Source organism: Nelumbo nucifera, chromosome 5 (assembly GCF_055504915.1).
Source record: "Nelumbo nucifera cultivar China Antique chromosome 5, China Antique-T2T, whole genome shotgun sequence".
Taxonomy (NCBI): domain Eukaryota; kingdom Viridiplantae; phylum Streptophyta; class Magnoliopsida; order Proteales; family Nelumbonaceae; genus Nelumbo; species Nelumbo nucifera.
In genome coordinates this window covers 14,618,517-14,634,728 of record NC_142653.1, presented here as the reverse complement: position 1 = coordinate 14,634,728, position 16,212 = coordinate 14,618,517, and the positions used below count along the sequence as shown (strand labels likewise).

Below are 16,212 nucleotides of genomic sequence, written 5' to 3'. Positions count from 1 at the left end.
GAAGGCAGCAGATGGCACGATTGCAAGACACAAAGCACGCTTGGTTGCTCGTGGTTTTTCTCGGCAGTATGGTTTGGATTACGAAGATACATTTAGTCCTGTTGCAAAAATGGTTACGGTACGTATTGTCGTCTCATTGGCTGCTAGTCGAGGTTGGACTCTTTTGCAATTCGATGTGAAAAACGCTTTTCTTTATGGTGATCTAGATCGTGATATTTATATGGAGCAACCACAGGGGTTTGTGTCGGAGAAGTTTCCTAATTATGTATGCAAACTCAAGAAAGCCCTCTATGGTCTCAAACAAGCACCTAGAGCTTGGTACGGGAAGATAGCTGTGTATCTCTTGTTCTGTGGTTTTCATCCTTCAAATTCTGACCCTAGTCTCTTTGTGAAAATAAAAGCATCATTGTCCACCATGATTCTTTTGTATGTGGATGATATGATAGTTACAGGAGATGATACAACAGAAACTATGCGCCTTCAAGAATAGTTGTCTATTCGTTTTGAAATAAAAAGCCTAGGTGAAGCTCACTGTTTTCTGGGTTTGGAATTGGAAAGATCAAACGGTTATTTTCTTTCACAAAAGGGATATGCTGCAAGGATTTTGAAGCGGTTCGGTATGGAAAATGGAAATTCTACAACTACTCCTATGGATCCAGGTTGCAAATTACAGAAGGATGAAGGAAAGTCTTTGAACGAAGTAACTGAGTACCGCAGGATGGTGGGAAGTTTATTATATCTGACGATAACTCGGCCAGATATTACATACCCAGTGGGCATGGTGTCTCAGTTTATGGAGCGACCATGCACTAGTCATATGGCTGCTGCAAAACGGATATTAAGGTATGTAAAGGGAACTTTGGATTATGGGTTGTTGTATCGACGTCAAAAGGTATATTCTCTGCAAGGCTTTGTCGATGCCGATTGGGCTGGAGATGTCAATGATAGACGTTCCACTTCAGGTTATTGTTTTAATACTGGTTCAACAGTTATATCTTGGTGCAGTAAGAAGCAAAGCGCGGTGGCATTGTCAAGTGCAGAAGCTGAATATGTTGCAACCACATTGGCTACTCAGGAGTGTATTTGGCTTGTAAGACTTTTTTATGATGTCTGTGCAGCCACAAATTCTCCTATTTCTATTTTCTGTGATAACGAAAGTGCCATCAGATTTGCTGAAAATCCTATGTTTCACGCCCGTACAAAACATATTGTCACCAAGGCTTCCTGATTCGATAATAAATTTTCCAACTCAACAATTGATGGTTGATTCGTCCACCCTTGAATAGATGAGATAAAAGGCATAAAATCTTTTCTCAGACCACGAATTAGGTAGCGCCGTAACCTTGCATCACTTATATAGATTCTTCACTGTCCAATTCTGAAATTTCTGCACACACATTTTTGACCTTGATGAAATAATCAGAAATGGACATATTACCTTGATTTAAAGAAGCAAGCTTATTTTCAAAGTATTGCAGTCGCATTGCATTTTTCTGGGTGAATAATCTTTCAAGAGTGTTCCAAATTTCCTTTGGAGAGTCAAGCTCACGAACATGATCAATGTACTCCTTATTGATCAATGTTCTGGGTGCAAACAGAGCCTTCCCACACTTTATCTTCCATTTTCGTCTTTGCATCGGCAAGCTGTGGAGTATCTTCTGGAAGTGTATCATCGTCGGAAACAAGATCCCACGGATCTTGTCCTTGAAGGTAGGCCTCCATACACAAACGCCAATATTTGTAATTGTGCCAACAAGCTTCTCAATAGTCATCTGAGAAGCACTATTTCCTCCATTCATGGTGACAGGAAAAGTAAAGAAAACTCTCAACAATATTTCTCACTAAACAATGAAATAAAATTGAACACTTGGCAGCAAACCTGGCTCTAATACCATATAACAAAAGAACTGAACAGAAAATATATATTTATTACTCAATGATAACAAAAAACAGATTTTGAAAGTAAAGACTCAAGTCACTCTGCCATACTTGAGTTTACAGGACTCTAATTTATAAGAAAAATAAATCTAACTGCTTCCTAATATTTCTCAATCATGGCTAAAGAAAAACAAACAACGACAGAATCTTCTAGAGTGTTCCAAATTTCCTTTGGAGAGTCAAGCTCACGAACATGATCAATGTACTCCTTATTGATCAATGTTCTGGGTGCAAACAGAGCCTTCCCACACTTTATCTTCCATTTTCGTCTTTGCATCAGCAAGCTGTGGAGTATCTTTTGGAAGTGTATCATCGCCGGAAACAAGATCCCACGGATCTTGTCCTTCAAGGTAGGCCTCCATACACAAACGGCAATATTTGTAATTGTGCCAACAAGCTTCTCAATAGTCATCTGAGAAGCACTATTTCCTCCATTCATGGTGACAGGAAAAGTAAAGAAAACTCTCAACAATATTTCTCATTGAACAATGAAATAAAATTGAACACTTGGCAGCAAACCTGGCTCTGATACCATATAACAAAAGAACTGAACAGAAAATATATATTTATTACTTAATGATAACAGAAAACAGATTTTGAAAGTAAAGACTCAAGTCACTCTGCCATACTTGAGTTTACAGGACTCTAATTTATAAGAAAAATAAATCTAACTGCTTCCTAATATTTCTCAATCATGGCTAAAGAAAAACAAACAACGACAGAACATGGCTAAAGAAAAATTCAAATAAAAATCTGTAAACTAACAAATTTGACTGACTCAAATTCCTGACTCCAAATAATAGGGGATGCACTAACTCGTAACAACACTGATTGTTTTGTTAGGTGTTTTCCTGAAACAGGTTTTTTTAGACCATGTCTTGAGAATTAGGAAGGTGTGATATGAGAGTTGTTTTCTCGTTTTTTTACTGTAACAATTCTGTTATGGCACTGAAAAAATCCTATGTGGCAGAAATGGTCCCAATAAACATATTTCTGATTAAATGACATACCCATGCAGCATTATTTTCTAAGAAAATGGAACAGAGAAATAGCATCTGTTCCAAACATGCCCTTGGTTGTATATGGTTAACAACCAAATTTGATCAATTTTTAGATTGGTCGATTGAGTTGCATGATGGGTACCCATTAGACATCTTCCCAAGCATTTAACTTTAATTCTCTCTCTCTCTTCTACATTGGTTGTGTTAGAGTAGATAGACTAGCTTCAATTGTAATCATACATACAAATGCTACACAGATAGGTAATACATGTTATACATTTATGGCTAGGGCTGTCAATGGACCGAGTTTGGATTGGACCTAATCAGAACCGTAAACAACTGGACCGGTTTGGATGGACCGAATTGTTGCATCGGATTGAACTGGTCCGATGTTTCATCGTTCAGTATACTAGTGGACCAAATCGGATATAGTCCAAAGACTCAAAGGTCTGTTCATTAATCCGCTCAAATCGATCAAAGTCAAGCATAGTCTAGGGTTTGGCAACTCTTTCTCACTCTCCGAAAGTATATCAGAGGGTTTCTCTCCAACGACTTCAGCGTTAGTGTGGTCTCTCTTTCTCTCTCTCAAGCGGGCTTATTTCATCTTTCATTGTGGGACTGAATGCAACAGTGTGTAGTTTTCTTCCACTATTTTTTTTTCATTTTTTTTTGGGTTTTAATATCTAAGAACCCTCTTCATTGGCACACATTGCCAAGAACGTTGATGGTTTTTAGCTTTTGTTTCTCTCTTTCATTTTTTGGCTTCACCAAGGATAGTTTTTTTTTTTTTTTTTTTTTCAGATTTCTTCCCTCGGTCCATCAATGGACTGAGTTTGGATTGGACCCAATCGCAACCGTAACCAAATGTACTTCAGTCAAATTCTCTTAACCACGAGGCCCATAAAGTTTCTTGGGTTGTTTGACTTGTTTCTCTATTTCCGTGTGATGAGGGCAGATTTGGCCCTCCAGTGAAATTGCGACACGTTGTCACGGGGCTGATCAACGGGGCCCCGTGCGGCGCTCGATTGGGGTCGAGAAAGCCTACAAATGCAAGCAACAACACACAAAAGGAAACAAGAGTGCACACAAATTAGACAAAAGGCAACTTGTATTGCATTAATCAGTGGTAAGCACAAGCACACAGTACAGTGTCGAGGGGATCTCGTGCTTAACCTTTACACGCTTATGAGCTCACTCGACTACCTACCTCCCCTCAAAGAGTACGTTAAGCTTTTGGGGGAGTGACAAAAGGATACATCAAAATACTGTACATTCATACTACTATTTACATAATTGCCATTGGCATACCCCCCTTACAAAAAGAGTACAATGACCCAACCCAGGACGCTTAGATGGTGTGCTGATGGCATGCTGATGGCGTGCTGATGGCGCTGATGGTGGCTGAACCGTCACAGTCTCCCCCACTCAATTCAATCTTCGTCCTCGAAGATTCTTCCTCAGGTACTCGTCCAGCTTCACTGCGAACGGAAGGAGGTCTTCTGCAATCTCCCATGTGTCTTCTTCTGCAGGTCCCTTCCACTTCACCAGGTACTCCCATTCTAATGTTTGGGAGGATTGGGACAACCTATGGTCGTGGATGGAGTCAAGGGATCGGTTCTTGGGTGGTTGGTAGGCTGGGTGTGGACGTTGACTTTGGTTTCGGGAGGTGTCTTGGTTGTCGGCATGGTAGGGTTTAAGTTGGCTTACATGAAAGACAGGGTGTACTTTTAGCCATGGAGGTAGTTTGAGTCTGTAGGCTGAAGCTCCTACTTTGGCTAGGATTTCACAGGGTCCCTCATATTTTCTCACAAGCCCAGGATGAACTCTTCGAAAGAACCTAAGGCAATGGGTATGGAGTTTTACTAAGGCCAGGTCACCTACTTGGAAGTTCTCGGGTCGTCTACCCAAATCGGCCCATTTCTTCATTCTTCTGGAGGCTTTCTCTAGGGAGGCTCGAGTGATGTCAAGGCATTCTTTCCATTCCCTGGTGAAAGTGAAGGCGCGAGGGCTTCTTCCTTGATGGTCGTTGACGATGCTGTGCGGACATCTTGGTAGTTGGCCGGTGATGACTTCAAAAGGACTTTGATTGGTGGAGGAGCTCTTCTGTGTGTTGACGGAGAACTGCGCAATGTCCAGCAATCGAACCCAATTCTTCTGTGTAGCTGATACAAAATGGCGGAGGTACTCTTCAAGGAGGGAGTTCATTCTCTCTGTCTGCCCATCTGACTCTGGATGGCTGCTGCTGGAGAAGTTCAAGTTCGAGCCAAGAAGCTTGAATAGCTCTGTCCAGAAAGCACTAGTGAATCGGGGATCCCGATCACTAACAATGTTCTGTGGGACTCCCCAATACTTCACTACGTGCTTGAAGAAAAGATATGCCGTGTCTTCAGCTGAAAGGTGCTTTGGTGCTGGGGTGAAAGTGGCATACTTGGAAAATCTATCAACAACAACAATGATGGATGTATAGTCTCCCACTTTAGGAAGACCGCTGATGAAGTCCATAGAGACACTCTCCCAAGGTTGTGAGGGAGTTGGAAGAGGTTGTAGGAGTCCAAGAGGCTTGGCACGTTCGGGCTTGTCTTGCTGGCAAATCAGGCATGTCCTTGTGTATTCTCGAACATCTTGCTCCATATGAGGCCAATAGTAGGCATGTTGTAGAAGTGCCAAGGTACGCTGCCACCCAGGATGTCCTGCCCATAAGCTATCATGACATTCGCGTAGGAGAGTCTTCCTCAAATCTTCAACTCTTGGCACAAACATCCGCCTTCCCTTTGTCAAAAGAAGGTCTTCCTCAACCCAAAACCGCCTAGTCTTCCCTTCACGAGCCGCTGTCAACAGGCTCTGAGCAATGGGGTCCTTCTGGAGTCCTTCCTTGATGAGCTTGATGAGGTCTAGTCTGATCTGGCTTTGAGAGGGACCTTCACCTGTGGATAGTGCTGCAAGCTCGGCCTTCCTGCTAAGTGCATCAGCAACCCTGTTCATCGGCCCTGGCTTGTACTCTAGAGTCATGTCAAACTCCGCTAAGAAATCTTGCCATCGAGCTTGCTTAGGGCTCAGCTTCTTCTGAGACTGAAAGTAACTAGTAGCTATGTTGTCAGTCTTGACCACGAACTTGGAGCCAAGCAGGTAGTGTCGCCATGTGCGGAGGCAGTGGACGATGGCTGTCATCTCCTTCTCTTGTACAGTGTACCTCCTCTCTGTATCATTCAATTTACGGCTTTCAAAGGCGATGGGATGTCCTTCTTGCATCAAGACCCCGCCAATAGCAAAATCAGAAGCATCTGTGTGTAGCTCATATGGCTTGCTTGGATCAGGCAAGTCGAGGACAGGTTCTGCTGAGACAGCTCTCTTCAAATCATCAAAAGCTGTTTGGCAGCATTCACTCCAGGTCCACATACTAGTCTTCTTCAGTAAGTTGGTGAGGGCAGTGGCTCGTGCTGAGAATCCAGAGATGAATCTTCGATAGTAGTTCACGAGGCCAAGGAAGGAGCGAAGTTCGGTGACCCTAGTGGGCGGTGCCCAATCTTGAATGGCCTTGACTTTAGCTGGATCCATACTGATTGTGCCTGCTCGGATTATATGACCGAGGAAGGCCACCTCTTCTGTGGCGAAAGAACATTTCTCCTTCTTAACAAATAGATCGTTGTCCCGCAAGACCTGTAAAACAGTACGGAGGTGGTCAACATGTTCCTCCAGGGTTCTACTATAGATTACAATATCATCAATATACACAACAACAAATTGGTCTAGGTAGGGATGAAATATTCTATTCATCAATGTACAAAAGGTGGCTGGAGCATTGGTAAGCCCAAAGGGCATGACACGAAATTCAAAGGACCCATAGCGGGTAACACAAGCTGTTTTGTGTTCATCTCCTTCAGCTATACGCACTTGATAGTACCCCGACCTCAGGTCTAGCTTGGTGAAGTATTTGGCCCTGCTGAGCTGGTCAAAGAGGTCGGCCACCAAAGGTATGGGGTATTTGTTCTTGATGGTGAGCTTGTTGAGAGCTCGGTAGTCAATACAGAGCCGAAGAGATCCATCATGCTTCTTCTGAAATAGGACTGGTGCTCCGAAAGGGGCCTTAGAAGGCTGAATCAATCCAGCATCCAACAACTCATTCAACTGTCTACGTAGCTCGGCCAGCTCAGGAGGAGACATTCTGTATGGCGGGCGTGCTGGTGGTTTGGTTCCAGGCTCCAACTCAATCTTGTGGTCAACTTCTCTCCTTGGGGGAAGCTTCTTCGGCAATGTGGGAGGCATGACGTCCTGGAATTCTTCTAGTGCCATTGTAATCACTGGTGGGATATGCTCGGTTAGTGGGTCAGACAGGTCGGCGTCCACCAATGTGGCTAGGTAAGTGGTCTCTCCTTTCCGCACTCCATCCTTGAGTTGCAATGCTGAGAGCATCTTGGGGGTGGACGTGGTATCTGGCACAACTGGAACCATGCAAGGAGCCTGATCTTCAAAAATGCACACTTTGTTGAGGAAGGGCATGGGCACCGCCTTTACCTGAGTTAAGAAGTCCATGCCGAGAACAACCTGAAAATCATCCATGGGCACGACTGAGAGGTCTATCATCCCTTCCCAGTCACCAAGTTGCAAGACCACCCCATGAGCTACACCTTGTATGGGTTTGGCATTAGAGTTCACAGCCTTCAACCATCCGACTTCCTGGGTAGGTGCAAGTTCTACTCGGGATGCCTCTTCCATAGAGATAAAGTTGTGAGTAGCGCCAGTATCCACCATGGCTCTTGTGGGCTTACCATTCAAGCGGATGTCTACATACATCAGTCCCTTCGGCTTGAACTTCGATGCTCCTTGCGGGCTCGCCTTCTTCTTCATTGCATTGAGTCTTCGTAGAGCCCCCATTCTTGTCTCCCCTGGTTCCTTCTCCTCCTCGCTATGCTCATCATCACTAAGCTTTGCAAGCAAGGCATTGAGCTTCCCCCGACTAGGACAATCCTTAGTCCAATGCTTTCCCTCACAGATGAAGCATGGTGCCGGAGGTGTCCTCTTCACAAACTGGCCACCTCTGTATCCAGTGTCTCCTTCAGGTCTCCTGTAGAACTTAAAAGTGTTGGGTTTACTTGGCCCAGAGTCTCCCTTGGGCGCGTAGTAAGGTCTCCTGTCGCCTCCTATCTTGCCTACGCCCTGATATGAGTTGGGTTTAGGGCCGTCTACGTGGCACCTCGTGACAACTAGGCAAGCCCCCAGGCAACAACTTACCAAGTTGGTCCCCCCCCACCGGGCACCGGTCTAGCTGGCTTGGCGTGACCTGCGCGACCTGGCCGGATCAGCCTGCCACATGCACCGACCTGGCAACCTGGCCCGGACACGCACCGACCTGGCAATTTGGCCCGAACACAGGCGCCAACCTGACAACATGGCCCGGACACAGGCGCCGACCTGGCAATCTGGCCCGGACACAGGCGCCGACCTGACAACATGACCCGGACACAGGCGCCGACCTGATGACCTGACCCGGACACAGGCGCCGACCTGGCAACCTGATCGGACACCGACTCGCCGACTGACACAGGCGCCGACCTGGCAACCTAGCCCGACCCGCCGACAGACACAGGCGCCGGCCTGGCAACCTGGCCCGGACACCGACCCGTCGACTGACAGGCGCCGACCTGACAACCTGGCCCAGGCACCGACCTGGCCGCCTGGCACAAGCGCCAGCCTGACAACCTCGAGGAGTTCATCACCGTACCCCGGTTCTGACGGGATATGACGTCTTACCATTTGAAGGCTTTTCACCCACCTAACCCGCGAGGGCACAACTATATAAGGACTTCGGACACCGACTCGCCGACTGACACAGGCGCCGACCTGGCAACCTGGCCCGACCCGCCGACAGACACAGGCGCCGGCCTGGCAACCTGGCCCGGACACCGACCCGTCGACTGACAGGCGCCGACCTGACAACCTGGCCCAGGCACCGACCTGGCCGCCTGGCACAAGCGCCAGCCTGACAACCTCGAGGAGTTCATCACCGTACCCCGGTTCTGACGGGATATGACGTCTTACCATTTGAAGGCTTTTCACCCACCTAACCCGCGAGGGCACAACTATATAAGGACTCCGACCCCCAAAGCCTGGGGGGAGGAAAAAAGGGTATGGTAATCCCCACTCTCTAACTCTCTCATTTCTCTCCAAGCCCTCTGTAATCAGAATGCTAACTTAGGCATCGGAGAGTCCCCGCCGGGAAAATACCCCCGGGTCCTCTGATTCAGTTCCCGCAGGTCCCTCAGCTCCCGCCGTCTACAAAGGAGAGAAAATCACCTCACGCGGGGGGTAGTCGGGTAGCGCTGCACCAGGGAGCTCCACCATCCTCTGAGTTGCAGACCGCCTAGGAGCAAGTCAAGTGACGAGTTCGCCACCAGGGAGCACTGCCGGGCAGTTCGCCACCAGGCAGTTCGCCATCAGGCGGTTCACCATCAGGCAGTTCGCCATCAAGCAGTTCGTCACCAGGCAGTTCGCCACCAGGCAGTTCGCCACCAGGCAGTTCGCCATCAGGCAGTTCGCCATCAGGCAGTTCGTCACCAGGCAGTTCGCCATCAGGCAGTTCGCCATCAGGCAGTTCGCCATCAGGCAGTTTGTCACCAGGCAGTTCGCCATCAGGCAGTTCGCCATTAGGTAGTTCGCCACCAGGCAGTTCGCCACCAGGCAGTTCGCCATCAGGCAGTTCGTCACCAGGCAGTTCGCCACCAGGCAATTCGCCATCAGGCAGTTCGCCACCAGGCAGTTCGCCATCAGGCAGTTCGTCACCAGGCAGTTCGCCACCAGGCAATTCGCCATCAGGCAGTTCGCCACCAGGGAGCACTGCCGGGCAGTTCGCCATAAGGCAGTTCGTCACCAGGCAGTTCGCCATTAGGCAGCGCCACCAGGCAGTTCGCCCTCAGGCAGTTCGCCATCAGGCAGTTCGCCACCAGGGAGCACTGCCGGGCAGTTCGCCATCAGGAAGTTCGCCACCAAGTAGCTCATCACTAAGGTACGTCACCACCGGGTCAAACACGAGGTACTTAGCCAAAAAAAATTTATACATCACAAAAAATAGTACTTGACCAAAAAACGGTCACATCACCGTGCATTGACACGCTCCTCCTCTCCGTGCTTCCCCTGATGCAGATGGGCTGCTGAGATTCAGTTTGAAGAACAGAGCTTGTATTAAAACAGTTTATATACTGCAAGAACCATGAGCAAAAAGGGCAAGCATGCCAACAACTTCCTACAAAATTGTTTGCAGTAATTAGGGTGATTCAGATGTAGGTAGTGTCCCCAAAGAATAATTTGATCTGCCATAGTTTAGCTGATTCAGATGCAAATATTGTATTGTTGAATAATTACTTGAATTCCCAATACTTGGAGAGATTGATATTGATATTGGTAATGCTGTTTCAACAATAATTGGATTTTAGTTCCATTTAATTGTAAATTATTTCATTGTTTCTGGCTTTGAAATTTCCCTTGTATTGTGAGGTTTCAGAAACTTGTATTATGTGTATGAAGTTTGATTTTAAATGGGCAACCATTATTTGCAGTTGGTTCATTGAATCTAAATCATTTCTGCATTCAAGAGAAATGTAGTTTGGACCGATTGAATCTAATTCTGTATTTTTGTGAAATTTCTATAGTTTTTTTTTTATACTTTTTGAGTTATTCATGTAATTTTTTAAAGTTTCATTAATCCGGATTGGTTTGGACCCAATCCAGTCCGTTCGCATTTTAACTGGATTAAATTAGATTGAAGTAGATCTTTTTATATATTTTTTAATATTTTATAGGATTCTTCATGTCATTTTCGTGTTTCATTTACTTTGAATCGGATTGGATTCAATCCAGTCCATTTGCATTTTAATTGGATTAGGTTGGGTTGCAACAGATGTTTCTATATTTTTTTAATATTTTCTGGGATTCTTCATGTGATTTTGGTGTTCCATTCACTTTGGATTGGATTGGACCCAATCCAGCCCATTAGCATTTTAATTGGATTAGATTGGGATGCAACAAATGTTTATGTATTTTTTTAATATTTTTTTAGGATTCTTTATGTGATTTTGGTGTTTCATTCAGTTTGGATCGGATTGAATCTAATCGAGTTCATTTGTATTTTAATTGGATTAGATTGAGTTGCAACAGATGTTCCTCTCTTTTTCTAATATTTTTTGGGATTCTTCATGTGATTTTGGTTCTTCATTCACTTTGGATCGGATTGGACCCAATCCAGTCCATTTGTGTTTTTAATAGGATTGGATTGCAGATGTTGTAGTTTTTTTTTTTCCCAAGGTTTTATGTAACTTTTCAAAAGTTTTATTTAATTTGGATTGGATTGGATCCAGTCCGGTCCATTTGCATTTTAAACTGGATTGGGCTTGATTTGTTTGGATTTGGATCGGATTTGGTCCAATCCATTTGTAACTGGATGAATATCGGATTGGGCCAAATCCAGTCAAATCGACAGCCCTATGTATGGGTAACCCTTCAACCAACAAACACCACTTATCTGCCCACACCACCAACTACTCATGAGTCTTGACCGTGTGATTCCCACCTTATAAAAGAGAAATAAGGCAGTAGGAGGGTGGTTCTAGTTTTGTATCATTTTTTCGGGTCCAAAATGTACACTACCAACAAGTGCAAATGATACAAAAAGGTACAAATTTTACGTCAGGTAAAAATGCAAGTTATAGTGAAAAACAAGCAGAAATAAAACGGAATTGAATGTAGAATTTTGTATCTTGTTCAGATTTGCACTGCAGGTAACAAAGCCTAAATTTGTGAAGCATGCAAGGAAAATGAAGTGAAAAAGAGGAAACTGTATAATGTAGAGTTGCACCTTTGATGGGCTGGCCCGAGACCCGGACTCCAGCATATTTAAAGATGTTTGTGGGGTGATAAGTTTATTTTTATTTTCAGGAAGAAAATTACTTGTACATCATTCCTTTGATCCTTTCTCTATTTACATAATTAACTTGGTACACTTGAAAAGTTGTCAACTTCTTCTTGCAAAGGTTGCTCCATCCCATCCCACTGTTGGCTATTTTCATCATTATAAAGACCGACTCTATCTATATATGCAAAAGCTACAGCAATCTGAGCGCATCTGCGTCCCACTGGCCACTGCTTTAACAAATTTTCCGCCGCTTGCAGCTTGTTCCGGCATTGCTTTCCTTATTCTTGATTCTAGATGCGTATCCAAGAAAGACAGATTTGGGGAGGGGTTGGGTTGGAGAGAGAGAGAGAGAGAGGCCGACATCCTTTTTGCCCTCATTACTCGAAAACCGCTACTTCCAAAAAAAGAATCGAAAACCACTACAATTAGGTATGTAAGATGTTACCAATTTAACGTATATTAATTTAATGATCTATAGATTGAATTGGTTTGATCGGGCTGGTTGAACTGAAACTAACATAATTCACTCCCTTGTTACATATGTTTCGTAAAATAGAAAAGTATCGTCAACGATTAAGGGCCCGGGGGCTCAGGGCTCTACCTCATCTGCAGTCTGCTGACTGCTGCTCCTAACTCTTTAGTCTTTCCAAATAAGGCTGCACACTTTTTCTCCTCTTTTTAAACATGTTGTTGATGAGTAGGTACGTAACAAAAAATGGCTGTAAATGAAAAAAAAAATATATATATATATATATATATAAAACAAAACAAAATGGGCCCGTCCGCCCTCAGCTCACCGTATTTCTTTTTAACTTTGCTTGTTACAACTCTACAACCCTCTCGTCGTCCAATATCAATTTTACTGATTTATCAGGCAAGTAATTTTACATGAGTTTATTAAATTTTAAAGTAAGCCGAGTATTCCAATTTCCAAGTGCATGCAGCATGCCAGCATCCCCCCTCCGGCCCTCCCTCCCCTGTTGGCTAGAGTTTTTGTCTCTCATAATTTATGTACAGGGGGGTCCGGTCATGTGAGAGTCATAGACCTAAGAACCAAGGGATAGAGAAACGTATTGTAAAGCCACATTAGTCATCATTCACGGACTCTAAAATGTAAACAGTAAAAAAACTACAAGTTGATAGCCCATTTCCCCATAACAGAAGAAATAGCCCAAATTGTACCTCGTGCCTCGGGATTGTTCAACTTCTACTAGTAGGATGAGGGACACGTGTCAAGTGGCATGTCATCTGTTCATTCAGAAATAAATTATTCCAAAAACTACTTTATCTTTACACATCCACTTGGCAGCCCATATGAGCCACGTTTTAAGGCCTCCTCACCTGTGGGAGAGTTTGTCATACCTGTACAGGATCGATGGATGCAGATGCTTTTTCCTAATTAAAGCCAAGATTGGGTTGCTGCCTCTCTTTTTATTTACCACGTTTATTTTATTTTATGCTCTCTCTTTCCTTACGCCGCAAGCCCATCGCAACCCCCCCCCCCCCCCCCCCCCCCCCCCCCCACCACCAAAGCTCACGGTCACGGATTTGGAGAATCGTCCTTTGAACTTGTTTAAACAATGCGATAGAGTAGAGATTAGAGAACCAGAACCCACCCACCATATCCACTGGTTCCACGCCCACGCCCACGCCCATCTTTGATATATATTGGGCTCCGAAGTCGTTTACTGTGGGCAGCAGGCCGGCCCACCATAGTTTAGTGGCCGAGACCGTAGGCCCGTACTGTTACTCCTACCAAATACCAATCCCTACAACTACAATCATCCTCTATTATCAATGAAAATATTTAACATATATTCCTTTACACTCTCATCTTTCACCTAATATTTGCAAGGCAAAGAAATATATAAATATATTATTTATATATATCAGTCTTTGTTTAGTTAATATCAAGAGAAAGAGAAGGAAACTGAAAAATTTACACGGCAGCGCAGAACAACAAACTCAAAAACAGTGTATCCCTAGTTCTGTAGTTTCAACTTCCAAACACTACCCCCACCCGCAACCGTATCTACATAGATACAAGAGGCCACCTCCGCGTACGCTTTCTTCGTTTACACAAGTGTGGCGCAGGCAGATGTTTTGGGGTCCCACATGGCTGGGAGAAGGTACTTCCGACCGTTCACGCCCCGCGCATTGTAGCTAGCTCCCGTGGTCTTGTCCACCAAAAGCTCCCCTGGGTAACCCGGGTAAGCTCCTTTACCGAAAGCTCCACCACAAGCGGACACTGCCTCTAGTGGCGCGTTTGGCGGCCCCTGGAAGTAGCCGTTGTCAAATGGGTTCGTCACCGTCCCCGCCAAGACTGTCGCCAAGTTAATGATCATACCATCAACTCCGGCGTCACCGTTGGGAGCCACCAACGGCGGCGTTTGTGGACCGTAAATGGGCTGGTGGAAAGGCCAGGCGCATTGACCCGGGCACTGGGTCTCCGAGTTACCAACCCACAAGTAGGCGAACTTGCTCTTGTCCCCCGCGGTCCCCCGAGATGACCCGTGGGTACCGCAACGGCTCATGCAGAAGCCCTCGATCACCACATCTTTCGCCGTGAAGACGACGTTGATGGCGTTCACATGGCCTGCTTTAGCAGCCAAAGAAACTATCTGAGAAATCTTGAGAGACTTCCCGAGAGAGTAATTCTCGTCCAGGATTTGCTTCCCTAAGATGAGGTTGCTGGAACCCACTTTGTACCTCTCGGTAATTTTCCACCACGACGAGACGGAGGGTGCAGGGGGAATAGGAGCATTCAGGGATTGGAAGAAGTCGACTAGAATGGAGCGCTGGACGGGGGAGAAGTTGCCATACCAGATGATGTTAACCGTGTAATTACCTTTAAGAAGAGCGCCGTTGTGATATTTGAGAACCAGCGGTTGCTGTTGAACAAGAGCCAGCATTCTCGAGGTGGCTGAAGAAGGGTTAACGAACAAGTTCGAGAGTAAGAGAAAAACTGTGAGAAAAATGAAATGGTAAATAGATGCCATTGGAGCTTGGAGGGGAGATTGGAGAGATTTTGATTACTGCGGACCTAGGTGGTGATGTTAGCGAGGGAGCCTCTAAGAGGAGATATTCCTATTTATAATGAGGGAGAAAGGGACAGCTGTAGAAGCGATGGTGTCCAAAATCCAGGATTGCCACGTGTTGTTGAATGGTTGGAGATCAAATTTTGAGCGGGAGGCTTGCCAGGCTGTCAGGTCTTCCCTCCGGTTTCCGGTGACTTGATAATTAAGGGAAGACGCCTCTCGCCAGACGCCAGACGCCTTGCTACATCATTTTGATTTTTGATTCGGATGTGTGATAAGACCGTGTTATCATGATATATTTTACCGTACGGAGATAATGTTACGTTACCGGGCAATACACTGTAATCAGTATACTTTACTTTTTGATCAGATCATCCGAGTTTGATCAATGGCAATGACCATTTGGATTTTGAAAACAAGTATTACTTGATCATCAGGAATGCAAGCTGGTCCCACTAGGATCGAATAGTGCGAATTAATTATGCTAGGATTGAATAGTGCGAATCCCTATAATTAATTAACATATCAGACAAGTTATGTCTCATCACAAGGAATGATCTAATCAAGCTTTTAAAATAATTCTTTAGGGATAAGTAATAATTTGGTATGCTCTGCTCTGCTCTCCTCTCCTCTGTCTAGAAGATGGAATCTAATTCCATCCATAAGACAAATTGGAATTGGTTGAGTTAATCACATCACGACTTAATCCAGTATACAAACCTAGCTTGCCGCCTGGCCCTTCCCTTCATCTATCTACGACATGAACAAGAGATAAAAAAAAAAAAAAATGTGAGTGGGTGTGGTGTGGGAGGGAGTTGGTGGTCAATTGTGCAAATCCTGCGTCCTCCAAAGACCAAAGATATGGGTTAGTAGAACGTGTCAAGAAATTTCGCGATGGATTGGATGGTCTTCCCTTCCGGTTCCGGCTTCCGGGATGTGAGAGTAAAGAGTAGGTGAAGCCTTACGCGCAGTCGCGCACTAGAAAAGGTTGTTGGTTTGTTGCATATCGGTAGGACAGGGCCTATAAGCGAAGTTGAACAATGATGACAGCCCATCAGATAGGGGCCGGGGGCCCTTCAGCTCCATACCTCGATGATAGTGTCTAAATCACTTATTTTGATAATACAATATTAATCGTATGAAAAATGTAAATTGGAAACTGAAATTCAAATACGTATGTGGTAGTCGTAATTCCAATAGTGAGCCGTGGCACAACACTCTTTACATAATTAAATTAGTTCAAGGTATTAATTTAATTGGGTTGGGATGGGTGGCACCGTGACACAAATTGTAAATTAAATAATGTTAACAATGGAATACAAACCGAGGTTGG

At 45.0% G+C, this 16,212-nt stretch overlaps 1 protein-coding gene and 1 pseudogene across 1 annotated transcript; one reads left to right on the top strand and one right to left on the bottom strand.

Moving 5' to 3' along the window:
- The first annotated feature begins 619 nt into the window (after nt 1-619).
- On the top strand, nt 620-1,228 carry LOC148791247 (secreted RxLR effector protein 161 pseudogene; annotated as a pseudogene).
- A 12,477-nt stretch (nt 1,229-13,705) lies between these two features.
- LOC104604606 (protein EXORDIUM-like 2) lies at nt 13,706-14,921 on the bottom strand. The gene has a single exon (XM_010269043.3). The coding sequence runs from the start codon at nt 14,838-14,840 to the stop codon at nt 13,917-13,919; it is 924 nt and encodes a 307-aa protein (XP_010267345.2). The 5' UTR covers nt 14,841-14,921; the 3' UTR covers nt 13,706-13,916.
- Between the last annotated feature and the right edge of the window lie 1,291 nt (nt 14,922-16,212).

What these genes read in the sequence shown, in the direction of transcription:
- LOC104604606 (XM_010269043.3), bottom strand. Translation starts at nt 14,840, where the DNA reads ATGGCATCTATTTACCATTTCATTTTTCTCACAGTTTTTCTCTTACTC.